This window comes from Poecile atricapillus, chromosome 1 (assembly GCF_030490865.1).
Source record: "Poecile atricapillus isolate bPoeAtr1 chromosome 1, bPoeAtr1.hap1, whole genome shotgun sequence".
Taxonomy (NCBI): Eukaryota; Metazoa; Chordata; class Aves; order Passeriformes; family Paridae; genus Poecile; species Poecile atricapillus.
Genome location: NC_081249.1, coordinates 41,531,680 through 41,551,081, shown reverse-complemented (window position 1 = coordinate 41,551,081; position 19,402 = coordinate 41,531,680). Strand labels below are relative to the sequence as shown.

General features: G+C 38.3%; 1 protein-coding gene across 1 annotated transcript in view; it reads left to right on the top strand.

Moving 5' to 3' along the window:
• The window catches only part of GPC6 (glypican 6), a 713,349-nt gene that overhangs the window by 646,732 nt on the left and 47,215 nt on the right, over positions 1-19,402 (top strand). Inside the window, exons 6-8 of the mRNA XM_058832891.1 lie at positions 103-233; positions 8,025-8,168; positions 12,420-12,449. Coding sequence (XP_058688874.1) covers positions 103-233; positions 8,025-8,168; positions 12,420-12,449 — 305 coding nt within the window. The remainder of the gene's footprint in view (positions 1-102; positions 234-8,024; positions 8,169-12,419; positions 12,450-19,402) is intronic.

Sequence of the window (19,402 nt, the reverse complement as noted above, 5' to 3'; positions counted from 1 at the left end):
AGGAGTGCTCGGTATCCACACCTACAGCTGGCAGTGCTGGTCTGCCTGAGGAACCCAAAGGTATCCCTTCTTTAAGGGAATGGCTGCTTTGTGTTTTAACAGATGCTATGCTTCTGGTAGCGGAGAGATTAGAGGGACCATTCAACATTGAATCAGTCATGGATCCTATTGATGTCAAGATTTCTGAAGCCATCATGAACATGCAAGAAAACAGCATGCAGGTGTCAGCAAAGGTACTGTGTGAGTCGTGCCTTCTCTGTTGTTGAATGTCACAAGTGGGGGGAAAAACATCTCCACCAATTTTTCTGTCTAGACTTTAAGAAAGATTGTCCAGACCACTAGGAATTACTTTTGTTTGTTCAACAGCTCACCAGACTGCCTTTGAATTCCTCACCTAGTTAAACAAGCTCATTTTTTTTTAAAAGGAAGTGGAAGGGAGAAAGCTACCATTTATTAAACTTCAAATTAATAGCTGTAAGAGATTTAAGGAAAATAGAGTGCTGAAAACCAGCCGTAGCTCTGTAAGCATTATCCTGCAGAGTAAATTTGGTAACTTCCACTCGTGTCTCATCTGTGATTCTCCATATTAACTTCCAAACACATTTTGATTTATCTAGGTCAGACTGAAGCACAATGTGTTTGAGGTAAATACACAAAATGTTCCATTTAACCTCCTTTAATAGCCACTCTAGGGAAATACTACATTGGCCGGTCTCTGATTACCAGAGCTCAGTTTGATAGAGTTTTGTCTGGATTCTGACACAAAGATAAACAGACCTAATGATACCAGCTTCCTCCTTTCCATTTTTAATGTGTGTGTGTATACACGGATCACCACCACCTCTGAACCCCATATTAATAAGATCCTTCGAATTCAGTAGTAGGTGCTGTTGAGCCAATAGCCAACAATTAATGGCTTTGCCTTAATATTCATCAGTGCACTGAAATTCTAAAGTCAACAGTTTGCCAAGTTATCTGCATTAGGATCTTCTATCCCACATTTAAGTCCCGGTTGTCACTTAGGTGCTGGCCAGACTGCCATCTAAGTCAGTGATTTTCCATTGCTTGGAAGGAAGCTGCTGTAGCTGGGAAAAAATGGGGGGACAAAAAGCAGGAGCCTGAGGTTTACATTCTTCCTGTCAACCCAAAATTAGATGCTTTTTATGGCCCCAGTGCTGCAGGTTACTAAGAGTTTCCTTCAATATGCCATTTGCTTTCAACCTACATGACATTCCTTGGATTTTAAAAGCAGTCTACATCCTGCAGGATGAGACTTTATTCTGGCACCAGCGATCAAGGTGTTTAACAGCCAAATTCTCTCAAATATTTTGGGAATTAAGGGCTAGCTTCAGCAAACCCAGCCCTAACCTCAAAAAAAAAACCAAAAAATATTTTCGCTTAAAACTCACCCCAGGCCCAGGTGTATTTTGTTTTCCTTTTTACTTGTTTGGTTTTCACAGATTTCCCATTAGTTGGAAACCTACATCCCCTGCCAGAGTCCAATGATGTTTTGGCATGAGCTCATCTCACTTCTTGTTTGTAGCAGAGCAGACTGTTTCTCCTGTCCCTCAAAAATATTTTATTTGCTATAAAGATTAATACCAATGCCATTTTTAATGCAAAAGTTTTTCTTCTAAGAGAAACCTCAGACAATATTATTTTTAATCTTGCAGAACAGAAAAGAAATTATATCAGCAAAATTTATTTAATTATATTTTCATAGATAACAGAGCTGTCTATCCTTGAGGGACCTCTGTATATTCTCTGTGGGCCATTATTCTCCTGAGATGTGATTTCCTTGATTTCCTAGGTTATATCCATCCTTTTTCATGTAACATGGAAATGCTTTACCCTTTGAAAAAAAAGGCAAAGGCTCTGTCCTCTTCTTACGCCAGGTCAGACCTGCAGAGATGATATATAAGCAGACTTTGAATCCATCCTCTATCATCTAATTTTTCCCCCTTATACATATTGACCACTTAGAGCTTCAGTGGAAATGACAGATACCTCACCAGATGTAATGGGGTGCATGGAATGCAATTACAGACCTAATGTGGAAGAAAATCCACTCTCGTCAATTATTCTGAGATGCCACTCGGACAGCTTCAAGCAGAGTGTTGAAATCATGGTCTTTTCTATCTTCTCATTCTTCAGACAATTTTGTACCTTTTACTTGACTGTACCTACTGAAAAATGTGGTGACTAGGAATCATAGCTATTTTTCCACAAGTCAGTCAGTACCTTTTTCACAGTGGAAAAATGATGATGCACTAATAATGTTATGCCTGCAACACCCACATACACATAGATTGTTTTTCACCACTGACATGCAGCCTTTTCTACTTAAAAATCTAGTTGATGTCTGGGAGAAGACTCTATGTTGTATTCAGCAGAATTTTTGGCCACGTTATATAATGTTGTTTTTCTTTTAAAAGGAATGGAAAAATTTAAAACATAAGGTTTCTTCCTCAAGAAGCTCCCACTTGCTTCATCCTCTTTGTAGGCACAAAGAGGACGTAGAAGACACAAAGCTTATTTAATCCAAAATCCAGTGCTCCTGTTTTAAATAGTTATATATATTTTTCCTATTCCAAAAATCCAAGGAAAAGCCAATGACTTAACTATTAGTCAGTGCAGACAGTCAAGGCTTATTGCTTGAGTTTATTCCTTGTCTTTCATTTCCTTAGAAGACACAAACCCTCTTCCTCTTTTGATGGCTGTATGTCAATAGTGAGATACCACATGTACCTCTTCCATCTTTGTCCTACTGACCAGGGACATTCAGACTCAAACACATTCCAGGATCTCTCACTGTATAAAATGGCACATCTCTGTTCTCAGGCCATTAACTTCTCTTGTTTGTGTGATGATTATAGTCAATTTTTCTTGCACAGGTCACATTAAACATGTGCTAGTATTATGTTGAAATCCTCCAATTCATGACGAGGCTGCAATCTTTCTCTGTTTACTTGGTATTTCTCAGCAGTTTGTATTCAGCACTGGCTGCCTAGGAAGTCTGACCACAAATCTCTTGGCTTCTTGGCTGCTCACCTTGCACAGCTGTCATGTCCCTTAATGACAGCCACACCAAATCCTTATTTTGCCTCAGGGAAAGTCCCATTCCTGGCAGCTGTGACAACTGGAGACTCTTGTCAAAAAAGAGCAACAGTAGAAAGTCACATCCCAAGCCCCAAGGCCTTTCTGCTGGAAGGATCTTTGTGCTCTGAGTACACCCAAAGTTTCCCTTCTCCAAGAGAAGACAAGGACAGATGATCATCAAAACCAGTTTCCTTAGATTCATCATCTAACACCTGCAGCCATTCTTTCATAGTACCTTCCACAAACCAAACCACAGAGAGTGCAAAACAATCAGCCTGGGCTGCCTGAGACACCTCCCAAGATATCAGTACCTTTTAAGAATAGGCCTTTCAGCCTGGGTCTACCCAGACTAGAGTAATGTTCCCTGAAGGTTGCCTCTGGCAGAAGTCAGGGTGCAGTAGATTTACCTTGGAGTTCTGCTTACAATAGCTGAGACAGGATATCCTCTTTATTGAAATCTCTCTGTTACTCTTCAGTGACAACTTTTTGGTATTTGAACAATATAGTCCTAAATTCAGTGTTCAGCAACATGTTGATTAGATTATTTCTCAGGCAAAATTTTTATATTTTGTGCATTCAAGGTTCAGCTTATATCTAGCTTAGTCATAGCATACATTTACCTTATTTTCATTCTCATTCTCCCTGAGGTAATTCAGGTAGTCATATTCAGTCATAACATATAAATGCTTATTTCAATCTTGGCCAAAACAAGCATGATTTGAGAGCCTTCACAATTTTCCCATAAGGCTGTCAGTACCAACACCTTTGATTCCTCCTTCAAGTCAAAAAATATGTGCTACATCTGCTCCATTTTAAAACATGAATGTTTACTAGTTGATATCTCCAGAGACTGTACATTCACAAGTGGAGGAAAACTCGAAAAACAGTGCAAAAGATGCAAACATCCATTTTTTTTGAAAGTGGAGAAAATTCCTAGTCTGGTTGCATCAGCATAATCATGTTTCCATTGCTTCTTAAAACACAACATATTGAGCTATTTCCTGCAGCAGCCTGGTCCTATACAGGTTGTTATTGTTAGACTGCTGTGAGAGTCATTTGGCTGCCATGACCAGATTTTTTCACTTTCATACAGTCTACCCCACAACAGAGTTTCCCTTTAGTAAGTTCTTGAATCTGCTTTTATCTGAGTTGATGGATGTGCCATTTTAACCTATAAATATATGTTCCTTCTCAGCAATTACTTCAGCTAAATGGATGAATGAGCTCCATGACATAGCAGACTACCTATGCATTATTTATAAGGAGGATATCTTGACAGAACTACGTCCAAGGTTCTTCTTAAAATAGTCCACAAGTTTCATATTAAGAAAACCTCTTCATTTATCTGTGTTCTTTCCAGAGCTCTGTGCAGGAAAAATATAATGGCATTTCAGGTAAAAAATCAATGCTATTCTATCTGAAGAGTCAATGGAGCAGAATCATATAGAGACACTCAACTGGAAACACTGAGCACTAGCACATGGATAAATAACAGTATGACTCAAGGCTTCACGGAGAACAAACTATGTCTTCTGCAAAAATTCTAAACTTCAAATTCTCCTGGGAAAGGGGCTCTTTTTTCCTACAGTATCTACATCCTGGTCCTGAAGGAGATACTTCCATTTAGACAGCTCAAGAGATTTAATTCTTCACTGGCTCTGTTGATTTGTTCTCATGGCTTGGTTCATATCCTTGACCATAGAGATTTGGTCCATTTGAGCTTTAACTGCAGTTCAGTGGGAAATGGTTTCATGTTATAAAATCTTAACAGGTGTCTCAGATATCCCAGAACATCCCAAACTACTGTAGATGCTGATGAGAGAGAAACAGAAGGAAGCTTCTGATCTGAAGCTTCTGAAGGAAGCTACATCTAACACAGGGGACTATGTTAGATGTATAGCTTAGATGTAGACACATACAGGATGACAATTAAAATTGGCTTTCTTAACTTCAAATGGAATCCATTCTCTAAATTCATATTAAATGGACTGCACCAATTATATATAAAATACAATTTTTTAGAGAGTGGGTTTATGTTATCAATTCACAGCATGTGCAATGAAACACCTGAATATTTTTCCAGAAATTGTTCAATACCTCTGAGTAGCATTGCAAAGAAAGTATTTCTTGTGCTTCTTCTTAGAAAGCATTTGTTAATATTAGTTATCATCTTTACATTTTGTATTCTGACACTTAATACCAGGATGTAAATTAAAAAACATCTCTTTTGCACTCAAAATTCAGTTACTGACTATTGTATCCTTACTGCATTTCTGTTAGGTCATTTAAAGAGCAAGTTATTTCTTTTTCTGTGATGTAAATAAATCTAAAATTAAATAATTCGATTAATTAATCAGTTTATCTGTTAAATACTGTCTAGTTTCCATCTCTGTTATTGGCTGACTGTATGTAAATTGGTTTGTATAAAACCTCTTGCTTCAACTATTTGTAGGAAGATAAATGCCACAAAGTCTCTGTTGGGTTTTTTTCAATATATCATAAGAAAGATGAAATATAAACTGTGTAGACTTGCAGTTGCACCACATGGTCATACAAGTAGCTTAACAATCACACACTGGGACATTTAAGGAGACGTGCCTTCACTTTCCTTTCTCCTGAGAATCTAGTTTTATGTTTTGGATAATTGTCACTTGCTTTGTAGGCAAATACCCAGTTGCTTAATTGAGTAAATGGGATTTCATAGATATCTAAATAAACAATTATGTATTCAGTGCATAACTTATCTCAAGTCAGAAGAAACTTAAGTAAACTTTTGTAAGTATAATTCATGCTCTTAGCATATAGATTTCACCCTTAAAATTTTACATTATCCTACACAGTTATGTACAAATCTTGAATATTAATCTTAGTTGAATTTTCTTCACAGACAAAAAATAAGATTCTTTCCTGAAAGATTTAGAGCTTTACAAGCTAAAATAATTTTTCTTAGTTGATTAATTAATTTATTGTCCAATAGAACCCAGAACTAGGGAGGCTTGAAACTCTTAAAGCAGATATTCTCAAACCAGACCAAACAGTATTCCACTCATAAATTAAAAATCCCAATGGCTATACAACAGCTGACCTGCTGGACTTTGAGCCAAAGCAGACCTGATGATTGGACACATATTTAGTATGAATCAGCTTCTTTCAGCAAATTTTGAATCATTTGGGGCCTCTAAATTAACATTAGGAAACCTAACTGAGAGCAAATTTAATGTACCCTGAAAAAAACAGAAGTTTCACCATGGACTTGGGTCACTCTTTCACAGGGTGCAGTCCTTCAGGCACAGCCTGCTCCTGTGTGGGTCCCTTCACAGGGTCACAAGTCCTGCCAGGACCTGCTCCAGAGTGGGCTCCTCTCTCCATGGGCTGCAGGTCCCTGCCAGGACCCTGCTCCAGCACAGGGCTCCCACGGGGTCACAGCCTCTTCTCAGGCACCACCTGCTATGGTGTGGGTCTCCTCCAGGGGCTGCAGGCAGATATTTGCATCCCCATGGATCTCCATGGGCTGCAGGGGCACAGCTGCCTCACCATGGGCTGCACCACGGGCTGCAGGGGAATCTCAGCTCTGGCACCTGGAGCACCTCCTGCCCTCCTTCTGCACTGACCCTGGGGTCTGCAGAGTTGTTCCCGTCACATGTTCTCATTCTGCTATTCTCTGGCCACAATTACATCTGCACAATGATTATTTATTTTTTTCCCCTTCTTAACTATGATATCACAGAGATTTTACTATCATTTCTGATTGTCCCAGCCTTGGCCAGCAGAGCCTCTGCCCTGCAGCCAGCTGGCATTGGCTCTGCTGGACATGGGGGAAGCTTCGGGCAGCTTCCCACAGAAGCCACCCCTGGAGCATCCCTGCTACCAAAACCTGGCCACAGAAACCAACATAGCCACACAAAAAGGAGTCATTTGGTCATACAATCGAGACACAGAATCATTCAAACAGTCTGTGTATAGCATTAGGGTTTTGTAAATATATATTACGAGAAATTCTGACTTTTTTTTCCTTTTGCGTGGAGGCAAAATGTTTAAACGGCCAAAATGCAACAGTCACAAAACCATAAGGGTGATTCTAAAACTGAGAAAGTTGGAATGAAGGTAAACACTAGGATGATACCTTTTGAGAGCACTTGAAAATTACAACTCCATGGATATTCTTTCTCTTTTTGGATGTGCAACTTGTGTGAAAATACATCTGGGAAATATGCTTGATATACAGTAGTCAAAAGTGTCCTCTGTGTCCTCTAGTACCTACCAAATACACAATACTGAAACTATTTTTCCAAATGGAAGTATATGAAAAATTTCATAACCCCGAACATTATTTTCTACACCCAGAAAACAAACACACTAGCAGAAAATCATTATTACTGTTGCCCACTCAGTCTGCCTCATCCTTCTTTTAGGGAGAGATTGGTAGGGAGTAAGAAAGTTATCCAGTTGCAAGACTATTTCATCATTGACCTTTTCTCTAAGACTACAAATAAGATTGCAAGGTAGAAAGAGCTGTAGGTAGGGATTATGGATGACCTGTGATTCTGGGTAAATACCACATTTTTACAAAACTGAAAACAGTTATCAACTATGTTCTGCCACAAAGGACATCCTTTTGTGCATTTTTCTTCCTGGAAAGACAGCAATTAAGATGTTTCAGATGTTAATTTCTCATAATAATCACCTTCTTAAATTAAAGGGGTTTTAAGGTCCCTGTATGTTTCTATACCTTCACCATGTGATTAATAATTCTAAATTATTAACCTGAGTTTTAATGCAGGCCAGCACTCAATTCACTAGTATAAAAATGTCAATCAAACCTTGTTTCAAGTATACAAAAGAAAGAATAAAGAATACAAAACACCAGCTCTCCTTTTTTTATGATTTTCATATAACCAGCATATAACCATGAATGTCTTTTTCAGGTTTTCCAAGGATGTGGCCAACCTAAACCAGCACCTGCCCTGAGATCTTCCCGTTCTGTCCCTGAAAACTTCAACACCCGGTTTAGGCCATATAACCCAGAGGAGCGACCTACAACTGCTGCTGGTACAAGTTTGGATAGGCTGGTAAGGCAAAATATATTCCATCTTCAGATTAGTACAAAAGGCTTGGCTATATACTAGAAGGTGGTCATCTCCTGATTTAATAATTTTATAATCACTCTTTATAGTTTCTTTGTCAGCTGTTCCAGCCTTCTATAAAGTTTGTTGGTTTTTTTTTTCCAGTGGAAATGGTATAGGATTTTGTTGTAGGAGAGCAGAATGGCTCAGTTTTTCTGTATTAGACTTGTTAGAAGAGAATAAACTGTTTCCTAGTGGCCAAAAACCACATAAGGCTGTGCAGGTACTTTGCAGAATAAATTATGTATCAAAAGTGCTCTACAACAATATTTTATTTTTTTTTATTTTATAAAAAAGTTATGTATTAAGGCCATTTTTATCACCTAGTTCTTTAACTTAAACCCTTGAAAAGGCAACTTGATTTGTTTCACTTCTTTACTTAATTATAAAATTACCACTGCTTTATTTCTATCCATCTCAACAACTGACTTTAATCAGCTAAAACTTCAGTGATCGTTAATCTTGCTTTACTTATTCAATCATTTTGGAAAAAAAAAATACTCTAACATAAGATCATTTTCTTTACTACCAATCATCAGTTTCACGTTTCAGACTTCAATGTTCCTGCTATTTATACATCTATAGATTAATAGAGGGCTAATTACTACAGCCAGTAGTTACTACCATCCCAGCAATCACCTGTAGGTAAAACCAATGAGCATAAATGAGGAGTTTCTGATTTTAAAAAGGCTGTATTACATGCCCTCAGCTTATTGCTGCACACTTGCAGAACACTGGTCTGACTTGCCAAAAAGAGTACCCAAACATACCAATGCAGATGAGGACACGGGTATCTTCTTGACACTGTCATTCATCAAATTCATGTGATTGTCACAGTAGTTTTTCACAGTGCCAAGTCTTTCAAATCACTTCTGTCTATGCTGTGCTCTTTGTACTCTCTCCTGTCAATTTTCATGGCAACTCAATAGGAAAATAACATGGCATTTCTAGTCAAGACATGGGATTACCCTGCAGCAAAAAGCAACATTTGCTAGTTCTCAACTTTTGAATTAGTGTAGCCTGGTTATCCTAAAAGGAGAAGCAGAGAAGATGCTTACCTGCATTGTAGATCCTACCACAGCAGGATCATAGCACAGTGCAACATCTCAGGCTAAAAATCTGACTGGCAATACTCAGTCTGTATTTGATGGGATCTTAATTTTACCCTTTCACTTCAGATTCAGAGAACCAGTCCTTCTGCATTGCTTGGAGCAGAGGCCTGGATCTTGATGTAGAATTGGCCAAGGTGAAGTGAAAGGTCACCAAAGCCTTTAGGTTTCAATCATGCTTTGTCAAATCTAAAGGTTGCAAACAGCTGACATGGGAGGAAGAGCACAAAAAGGAAGGCTCTGGAAGCCCGGCTCAGCTTGGATTAGTCTGAGTAATGTAAAAACAGTTCAAGCATTTCTGTAATGAAAAATGAAGGTTTAAGATACATTACATATCAGCGTAAGAAGAATACTTCTGAACACATTAATATCCTTTTTAAAATACTAACTTGCAAAATTCTGAGCAGCACACTGAATAAAACAGAGATATGTCCTAAGCTGCCAGCCATTAAAGGCTGAAACTAATGAAAGTTGCCAATGCAGATAATTCTTTATAACTTCTAGACTTTTAAAGGGGAACTTATCTCCATATGATTTAACTCATTTTGTTCATGCATTATTTCAGGAAAAAAACAAGGAGTTTAGTATTTCTGCTGTTAATTTAAAAAAATGTTCAAATCAAATTCCTATTTCCTGTTCTTGCTGATGGTATTTAAAGTAATTGCTGTTTATGGTCTGTTAATGATGAGTGTTGGTATCAAATCCATCTTCAAATGGCAGTGATGAATGTGTTGTCTCCTTCTGGGCTGGGACCAACCATCTCTCAATTCAGAGATGGCTGCTGATCTCAGTAGAGCTAGGAAAGGTAGTTTATGTGGATTAGAGCAGACGGCCTTATTTCAGAGCTGTAATCCCTTAGCAGCTCTTGGGAAAGGTCACTGCCTGCATCTCACACCATCTTGGGTAATTTTATCCAGAAGGATATAAATGCTACACTCCTGCCTCACAGAAACACCATTTAACCTGTGTTAGAATCTCAGCTTTCCATGTGCTGAATCATTCCCCGAATGACGTATCTCTCTTCATTAACTGTAGCCAGAGCTTGGAAGACCGACTTCATTTGGATACTTCCAACCCTTACATTGTTAACAGGACATAAGGAGGACCACATGCACAGCAGTTTTCCTGTCTGCACACTTATCATTTTCTGTTGCTTATTTCATACAAATACACTGCAATATTAATATTTTGTTGGCAATTTCAAACACTTAAAGACCATTTTGATTATTATAGATATAAGAAAAAAGATTTTTCTTGTGATTCTGAAGACTGTTCAGTGTTACATTAAGTCTATTCTGGAGTTTGTGTTCATGAAACACTGTCAGACCACTTAACTTTAAACTGTCACCACAAAGTCCAAACATACAGTTACCAAAACCTCAAAAGAAGTGACAAAGCATTCTGCTTTTATCTGCCTTTGACAGCAGAAAAAACCAAGAAAATATTTCCTCTGCATTTCAATACAAACATGCAGCATATCTGAACTGAATTCTGTTTTGCTCCTGCTCATATCCCCACTTACAAGCTTAATTCATTTGGGCATATTTTATCAGGTGTGTTGCACAAAGCAGCCCTCATAAGAAGCCTACACTGAAATTACCAGGTATTGAACCCACCTGAGAAAGTGCTCCTTCATCCTTGCCTGAGCTTATGTGATTAATCCAGCTATTCCATTCCAAAAGGAGGGAAAGTGATTTCTCCATGTTATTGTCATAGCTGTAATAAGTTAGGCTTAACAAATAAGAAATAGATCAAAATTAATTATAAGAAATATGGAAAAACTTAAATATCCTCCAAAAGCTATGGTATATGTGGTTTTAAAGCATCTGATGTATTTAGGAAGCTATGTAGAGTTTGAGAGACTTGTCTAAGGATGGATGAAAAGCACCATCTGAGACATCCTAGGGTATCTGAAATATAGGACCAGCAGAGGACTAAAGGAGACCAGTACCCTTCTGGAGCAGCAGAGGGGAACTGGCTTGAGTACACTACAGAAGCTCAAGCAATTCAAGATACTTATGCTCAGACAATTCAATGACATCTTCACAGCACTGGGCCTAAAAGGCTCTTTCTGAAGTCAATGGAGAGAGACATACATCTTTGGAGAGTGATTCACCCCATCTGTCACAGACATTGCTCAAAGACTGGGAAATAATAGACTCAGCTGGAATATCCACATGTAGATAGACAAGACTGACATGCCTTGGAGTATTTAAGTCATCTAACTGAGCTTTAAGATACAACAGTAATTTGAGATGCTTATGCTCCCCTGGACTGGCAGCTGAAGTCTGGACAGAACACTCTAGTGGGTGTTCACTATGAGGCATCCAAATGGGAAAACAGAACAGTTCTCTGCAGGTTGCATCATGTGAAATTCTGCTACATAAATATAGTCACCTAATGCTCTTTGAGATGCCTGTGCTCTTCAAGATATCCAAAGGTGAAAGTGAGGTTACAAGAGACTGTTTGGAAATAAGGTGGAATATATCAGAGCTGCTAAATAAATTCACTTGCTCTGCCTTCATTCAGATAACTGTATTCCACCTTATACTGACTATAACAGTAGCAAAAATGAAGACTTTTCTGATTCAGTGTAGAAATCCACAGTGCAGATACCTAGAACCAGCTACCTTGATTTGAGTCCAGATGGCTGTAATTTTTACCGTTAACAGAGAGAAATATAGGCCTTTCTTCAGTTGTCAAAGCATGGGTTTAGGCAATTGATTTGAGATCATATATTTCTAAAGCACAATTCGTTTCATCCTAAGATATAGACTTGAACAGCTCAGAGAAATCTTTCCATATCCCTCTACTACAAAGTGCCAAAAAGTGACAATCTTAGTCCAAGCATCTAGCAAGTACATCTGAAGATCAGTAAATTTAGAAATTGTCAAAAGTTAAATAATATTAACCACTGAGCACACCTGCTTCTGGAGAGCATAATCAAAAGTTTCTCATTTAAAGTCAACTGCTTATAAAGACTCGTTATCTTCTCTGTGGTTGCCTGTTTGGTATAACCTGTGGTTTATTTTGTTTTGTTTTGTTTTGTTTTTCTGTTCCCTGAATCTGTTTCCCTCTTGCTTCCCAGAGGACTATCTGGAGGACAATGCAACATGGTGTAAGCTTTGGTATTCTTATTCTTCACTTCATTCCCATTTGTCTTTGTACAATGCTGGACAAAAAACTTGTTTAAGTTTCACCTTCACCATCTTTACTTTGTGTGTGTATTTTGTAGTCCAAAATACTAGCAGTTCTTTCCGTAATTTTGCATTCTAATTTCATTTTGCCAAGTGCCCAGAGCTGCTGTTGCCTTCCAGTATTATTCTCTCACCTCAAGGATGATGCCTTATCCCCAGAGAGGAGCTATGTGAACTAAAAACTGGTGTAAGCATCCCCATAGTCTCAAACCCCACAGGAGTGTGTGGAGTAACACAGACACTGCAGTAGCATTCGGCTCTGAGTCCTGTGCCTGGAGCAATGGAAATGAGCTCCCAGGCCTTCCTGAGCTCTCTCCCTAAAACTGCCCTTGTCTCGCTGGCCAATCTCCTTATGCTTTACAGCTTCATAAGTTTTTGTGGTTATTAGAGGTCCCTGGTTCCAGACAGAAAAGCTTTCCTCAGCAGAGCTCATTCAGCACAGCCCAAGGGGAAGGCAGGAACATTGCACAGATTTGCATTTAGCATGGACTTAATAGTCCAGCTTCTTAGCAGGACTAATTAGTCTACAGAGAGCACCATGCTGATACAGCCATGCTGTTTCCTGTGTTTGAGCTGCCCCAAGTACCTCTGTATCCACCACATCTCTATACAGCAGTGCTGTCTTAATTCAGCTGGAATTTCTCCCGAGAACATACTGCAGCCTGACCTGGCTGGACGTGTATAAAATAATTCCACATCTTCTTTCAGGAAGACATGGAAGTTTTCTTGATTTTTCACCTGGGAGCTGATGCACTATTAAACATATAATACATAATGCACATGCATACTATGGAGACAGGCAACTGAGAAATTGGCTGTGGCACTCATGGGTGATTTGCATTCACGTACAGTACAGTGGCTGCATAGATTAGTGGATGAGCATGCACCCTGTCTGAGAAAGAGCACCTTTTATGCTCTTTACCCTGGGGAGGGGAATATACTGTGTCACACTTTGTGGGGAAAATGTTCTTTTAGCATCCCTACTGATTTCCTGAAAGTAAAAGTAGATAAAGTCTCAATTTCCATCAGAAAAATACCCTGAACTACCCTTTTTAGGAATAAATTCTGATGCACTTTAAGTCTCTTTTTAACTTTTTTGTTCCACTGTGCTATGTTTTTTGTTACAGTGAAAAAGTGTGATGGTAACCTAATAAATCAGTTGTGGGCAACTTTTTCCCAGTGCTCCAAAACTACATGAAATAGAAAATATGACTTTAAAAATATATAATCTGCTTTGCATTTTCAGTATAAAAGACTAAAAGTAACAGGACTGTATTCAGACATTGATCTGAATTGGCCAGGGAATCATCCAAGGCATTCCTAAAAGTGAAGTTTTCATTTAAGTTTTGTTAGACTCTGTTTGGTCCACAATCTTGAACTGTTAAATACATACCATGATAGCACAATATTCCTGAGATAGATGTTTATCCTCAAGATATTTTTTCCTCAAGAGACCCCAGAATAAAATCTAGAAGATATAAGTCTTAGAGGGTTTAAAATTCTGGAATTAATTTTCCAAATATCTTCAGTATATTGAGGCCATAGGATAAGATATGAACAATGAGCCTGTAAAATACATCATAACTCTGGAGTTTTGGGTCACACTCTGAAGGTGGAAGATGACAGGCTTTCTTAAGTGTTTTAGAAGCCCACTGGCTTCCTAAAGGCTACTACCCCAAAACCTTTAGACTGCTGTTGAATTTGATAACTCTGTGGTGTTACCTATGTGAGGATACTCCAGTTTTATATTTTGCATGTTTAGATAGAGTCCTATTTCTTATTAGCTGTTTGGATGCAATATGCAAAATGAATAAATGTGTTTTACCACCTTTGTAGAGGTCAGTAAGTGATTTGGTGTTAGATTTAGGCTTTCATTGGTTCTCCAAAAATAAAGGTTTGCCTAGTATCAAGTTCTGTTTAGTCTCAGTTTCTGTCTCACAGCAATATCTAAGTTTAAGTCTGTGCGATCATTTTTTCCCTCATGGTAAATACCATTTCCAGGTGGCAAAGGTGAATGAATGATGGTGGCTGTCAGAACCCTCCTGGGAGACCTGACAGAGTCCTGTTTTTAAAAATGGTGATATTATTCCATCCCCCAGGTGGACAGTTGTGTATGCTGCTGTATCTGATGCATTGCATTCTGGACATGAGTGAGGAGGTTGCTAAGACAGAGCTTTGTTACAGTGGTTGCCTCTGTCTTCAGGTGGAATGGGTCTGTGTGCTGCTCAGACCCTGACTAGCATGGGCAAGGAAAGGCCACCTCCCAACCGTGACAGGGGCCACACATCTCCATGTTAATTAGTTGTCAAAGAAAATGCACAAATCTTGACTGCCATGCGGTTTCTGCCTTGCCTGAAGAGTGATGTCTCATGGAACACAGTGCCTTCTTGATCATCTTCTAAAATTGACTTTTTAGTACTAGTTGAACTTCCTTTACCTGATGGGTGTGAAGACCCAGTGAAAATTATCATCTCATTTCCAGGAAAATCTTAGGGGTGTGCATGGTACTATGGATGACTGTTAGAGAGGTGGGGTATACAGAACCTGCAGACAGAATCCAGTCTTAATCACCAGACTTTTGGCAAAGATGAAGTAAGATGAAGAAATGGCACAGTCATGGGTCCTCGCTTGGTGTACATTGATAAATTATGTCATTGCTGAACTAGGCTGTTAGAGTAAAGAGAAGGCTAAAGTTTGCACATCTGTGCCCTAACAAACCAGATAAACATGAACTGGGATTTATTTGTCCTAGCTTTTCATATTTCTAATGTTACAATCAAAGTCTGAGCTATCACTTCATTCCTTTACTAACAGATGAAAATAGCACCTCCAGAGCTTGCTTAAAATACTCATATAGAGAAGACAATAATCTGAATTACCTTCTTCTCCCCACTGAGGATGAACATAATCTGGATGATTAATTCAGAGATCCAATTTGTAGATGTCTAAATGTAACCATAATTCTTAGCATTGGAGCTAGGCTCTATGAATCAGATGTGCACAAAGGAGATTTTGATCTATAAGATATATTGACACATAGTTCTTATCATACTGCTAATCATACTCATTACTGTGGTATCATCAGGTACCTAGAAGGATAGCTAGACTCAAACAAAAATTGTTAATTTCAAGGCTGCACAACTTCTATTCAATGGAAATTTCACCTTGTAAATCTGGATTAAAATCTACTTCCTTCCATTTGATATTTCAGCTTTGGCTTAATAAAGAGTAGGGGTGTTTTCCAATATACAGAAAGTTTGTATTACCAGCCTCTGGAAGATTAATCTAAGCAGGAAATATATTTGCACTGTTCTTTCAAAAGGTAGACAGATCACATTTCATTTCATGTGTCTATGCATGAGTCTGCAGAAGGAAAAGTCAGCTCTTAATGTTCTTGTTCATGATAAAGATAGTAACTATATATACATCTTCTACATTTAGTGTTTTGATATCATATTAGGGAAAAAAAAATATGGCTTAATAATTTGTGGCAGGGCTTGTGTTGCCACTTGCAGTGCATAAACCATGCTTATTTAGATGCTTCTAAGTAATATGACAGTAACAGTGATGGCTGCCTGCCACCCTGGAAGGTGTTACACTGTGATGAATTTTTGCATTGTTAAGATGAGTGCAGCCAACAAGTTTTAAGTTTTCATAAAAAACGAAGAATTAGAGGGTCCTTTTTTGTGTAAGTGACTGCAGAACATAAAATGTCTTTCCACAACAAAGTCAGTTCTGTACAAGTGTAGATGCCAAGCGAGAAATTAAAACTTTTTTAATTTATAAATTAGTTGCAAATAGTAAATATCACTCTCCAAAGAAAAACATGTTTTATGCTTTACTGGCAATTAGTTTTCTCCAGCCTTTGCAGATTATTTTATTTTGTTAGACTGCAGCAGATGGATATATTGTGAACTTGTAATAGGAGTGTGCAGTGCTGAACTCCACTTAGAACAAGTAGTAGGCTACAGCAGGCTGAAACTGATTCCCCAAACTAAACGTCTCATATGTTTTCCTTAGATTGTAATAGACGGAAAATGGCACTTTATGGACTTTTATATGTATTTCAGTGGCCAAAGAGAGTTAAAATATAAGGAATAAAAAGATCTATTCTCATTACAAATGTGGACCCTTTTGTGACCCTTCTTTAGTCAAAACTAAATATTTTACATTAGGAAAAATCTCCTGTATTGTTTTCCTCCTCTTATCATCCAATTTTTACCATCCCTCAATCATATCAATGTATCAGTCTTGGTTGTGGGGACAGCAATAGAGGATGCTTCTATAATGCAGAGCTGTATGTAATGTAATGTAAACAGTAAATCTTGAGTGGCTGGTTACAGATGTTTGATGGGAAATATGATGATAAATTATACCGGAGAAGGGAAAAACATGGATTCATCACATCAAATTGTATGCATCATTAACAGAGGATAAGCCTAAGACTCTGCATCCTGAGCAAACACAGCAGTATTTTCTAGATCCTAGGTCTAGGTGTAGACCCTAGCAACCTCACAGGTCCACATTAGGGCAAAATGAGTAGTTAGCATATTACAAATTCAGTAATATGTAATATTACTGTAATAATAAATATAATAAGTAATATAAATTAAGTTGACAGCTTAGTCAACATGGAAAATGAGAGAATACCTGAAAGGCACTTCAACAGATCCTGTCTGGACACTGCCAGTACTGAGGTACATGGTAACAGACAACTCTGCCTACAGGATTAGAATTGAGTAGTATGGACTACTGGCACAGCTGGTTAAGAAAACAAGCATTTTCAGAGGGTAATTCCCAGTCTGATGTAGATATCTGCCAGAGGTTGCATGAATAGCTCTGTGGAAGTGCCAATGTTTCTCCATCAGCTATGAAGAACATTAGGCTTTACAAGATATTGAGGTTACAGAGGACTAGAGCTGAGTTAATCTAACTCCTGAGCAGTCAATACCTGACTTCTCCCCAGACAGGCCTACCAAAGTGAAAGTGACTATGACTATTGGAATTAAAGACTCAGATGTAGTCAACTGTGGTCTGAATAGAAGCTCACATTTTCACCATGTTCCAATGGCTTTGTGATCTGGTGGCAGCAATCATAAATTACCATCGTGTACATATCTTTGTTGTTTTTCTTGGGTCTTGCTGCTTTTGTACTGAATGTACGTCATGTAAATGTTATTTCTGGTACAAAAGAAATTGAATTCACTCTGTCTGATTCAGTGTCTCTAATACAGGTGCTCTCTGGAGCTGGATTTGTTAATCATCCATGGTAGCAGTGGAGAGTTAGTCAAGGGGGTCAGTAACAGATGGAAATTATTTGCTGAAACACAAGTGTCATGATAAGTGACATGCCCTGAACTATCTAGGCATCTGCTAAGAGCTGAGAGATGTGATAAAGGCCTTACAGAAGTTCTGCCATCTTCTGGATGCTCTAAAGGACTCCAACATGGCATTAAATTCATTTGTATCTATATTGAATGAGGGAGCTCAGAGCTACTCAGAAGATCTTAAAATATACCAAAATGAGACACTGGCAACTTGAATAACTGTCTAGATGACACTGACTAAGAGGTCACAGCCTTTCCAGAGAGAGACTTCACATGAGTCCCAGGAATGGTGCAGGACCTATTTGACATTGGTTCTGGAAGAGAGGGAAGGTTTCCAAAGGCAGGGGATAACTATCTGCAGGCAACTGAACCTCATTCTGTGTCTCCACTGTCTCTGGTGGGTCCTTAGACACCCAGCTGACATATCAACACACACACTGATAGATTTAAATTCAGGCAAGACTAATACACTGCCAGATCCTGATGGACAGCTGACATTACTGCTCATTTGTATGGGAGCAAACCATGCTTCGAATACTCAGCCAGCTCTTAGCAGTCCCTAGGATAAGCTTAGGATAAGCCTTTGCTTTAAAGTGCTGAGAATTTTCTTTTTCTATTATATATTTGGACAGCATAAACACTATGTAAGAATCCACATGAAAACAGACCAGAGTGAAAGTTGTTTTTCTCTTGAAACATTCAAGGCCATAAAAATATCCAGTACATAATAATAACTGTGTTACCTAAGTAACTGCTAGAAAAAGTAAAGTAAAAAGCTAATTGCTTAAAGTGCATTGTGTTTTTAATATAACATACCTACAGTGCTCCTATATTAATGTGTGATATATATGGAGAAATAACTGGAATTTGAGTAATGTATTTTTTCTGCTGAAAAAAGCATCAGTCATTTAGAGGAAAAAAATCACTGCATAGTAAATGAACCTGTGAGAAACTTCCTTTTGTGTGATCTCACAATGAATGCTAATGGGCTTAAAAAATCAGAGAACATTTATAATATTAGAAATACTTTTTGCATTAAAAATCAGGGAACATTCATAATATCAGAAATAATTTGTACATAAAAAGTCTTTCCAACTCTTATTCCCTCATTCAGACAAAATCCAGTTGACCAAATGGGGGTTATCTAACCCTAGAGCCAGACAGATAATATATCCTTCGGTGTCAGTTAAGAGAAATAGGCACTTTCAGGGCACAGTTGATCTGAGCTACTTTTAAAATCTTTGTTGGATTAAGTAGCACTTGTACGCTTCAGTTCCTGCTTCTCAATGCTTCTCATTGTCTGCAGAAGAAGAGTTTGTAGTTCAGACAGGAAGACTGACATCATGTGAGATTAATTTCATTCACAAATTCTTCTTTCTGGAGGTCATGGTCTGGATATTCTAGGGAATTACTGTCATACAGTTTGATGATATTTCTGCTTGGTTTGGCAACAAGGGGTCACACTGTGCTCAGCATTGAACACACATTAACACTCTGCTCCTGTCTTGAACACCTTAATGAACTCTATCTTTCAGACCTTTTCTTCT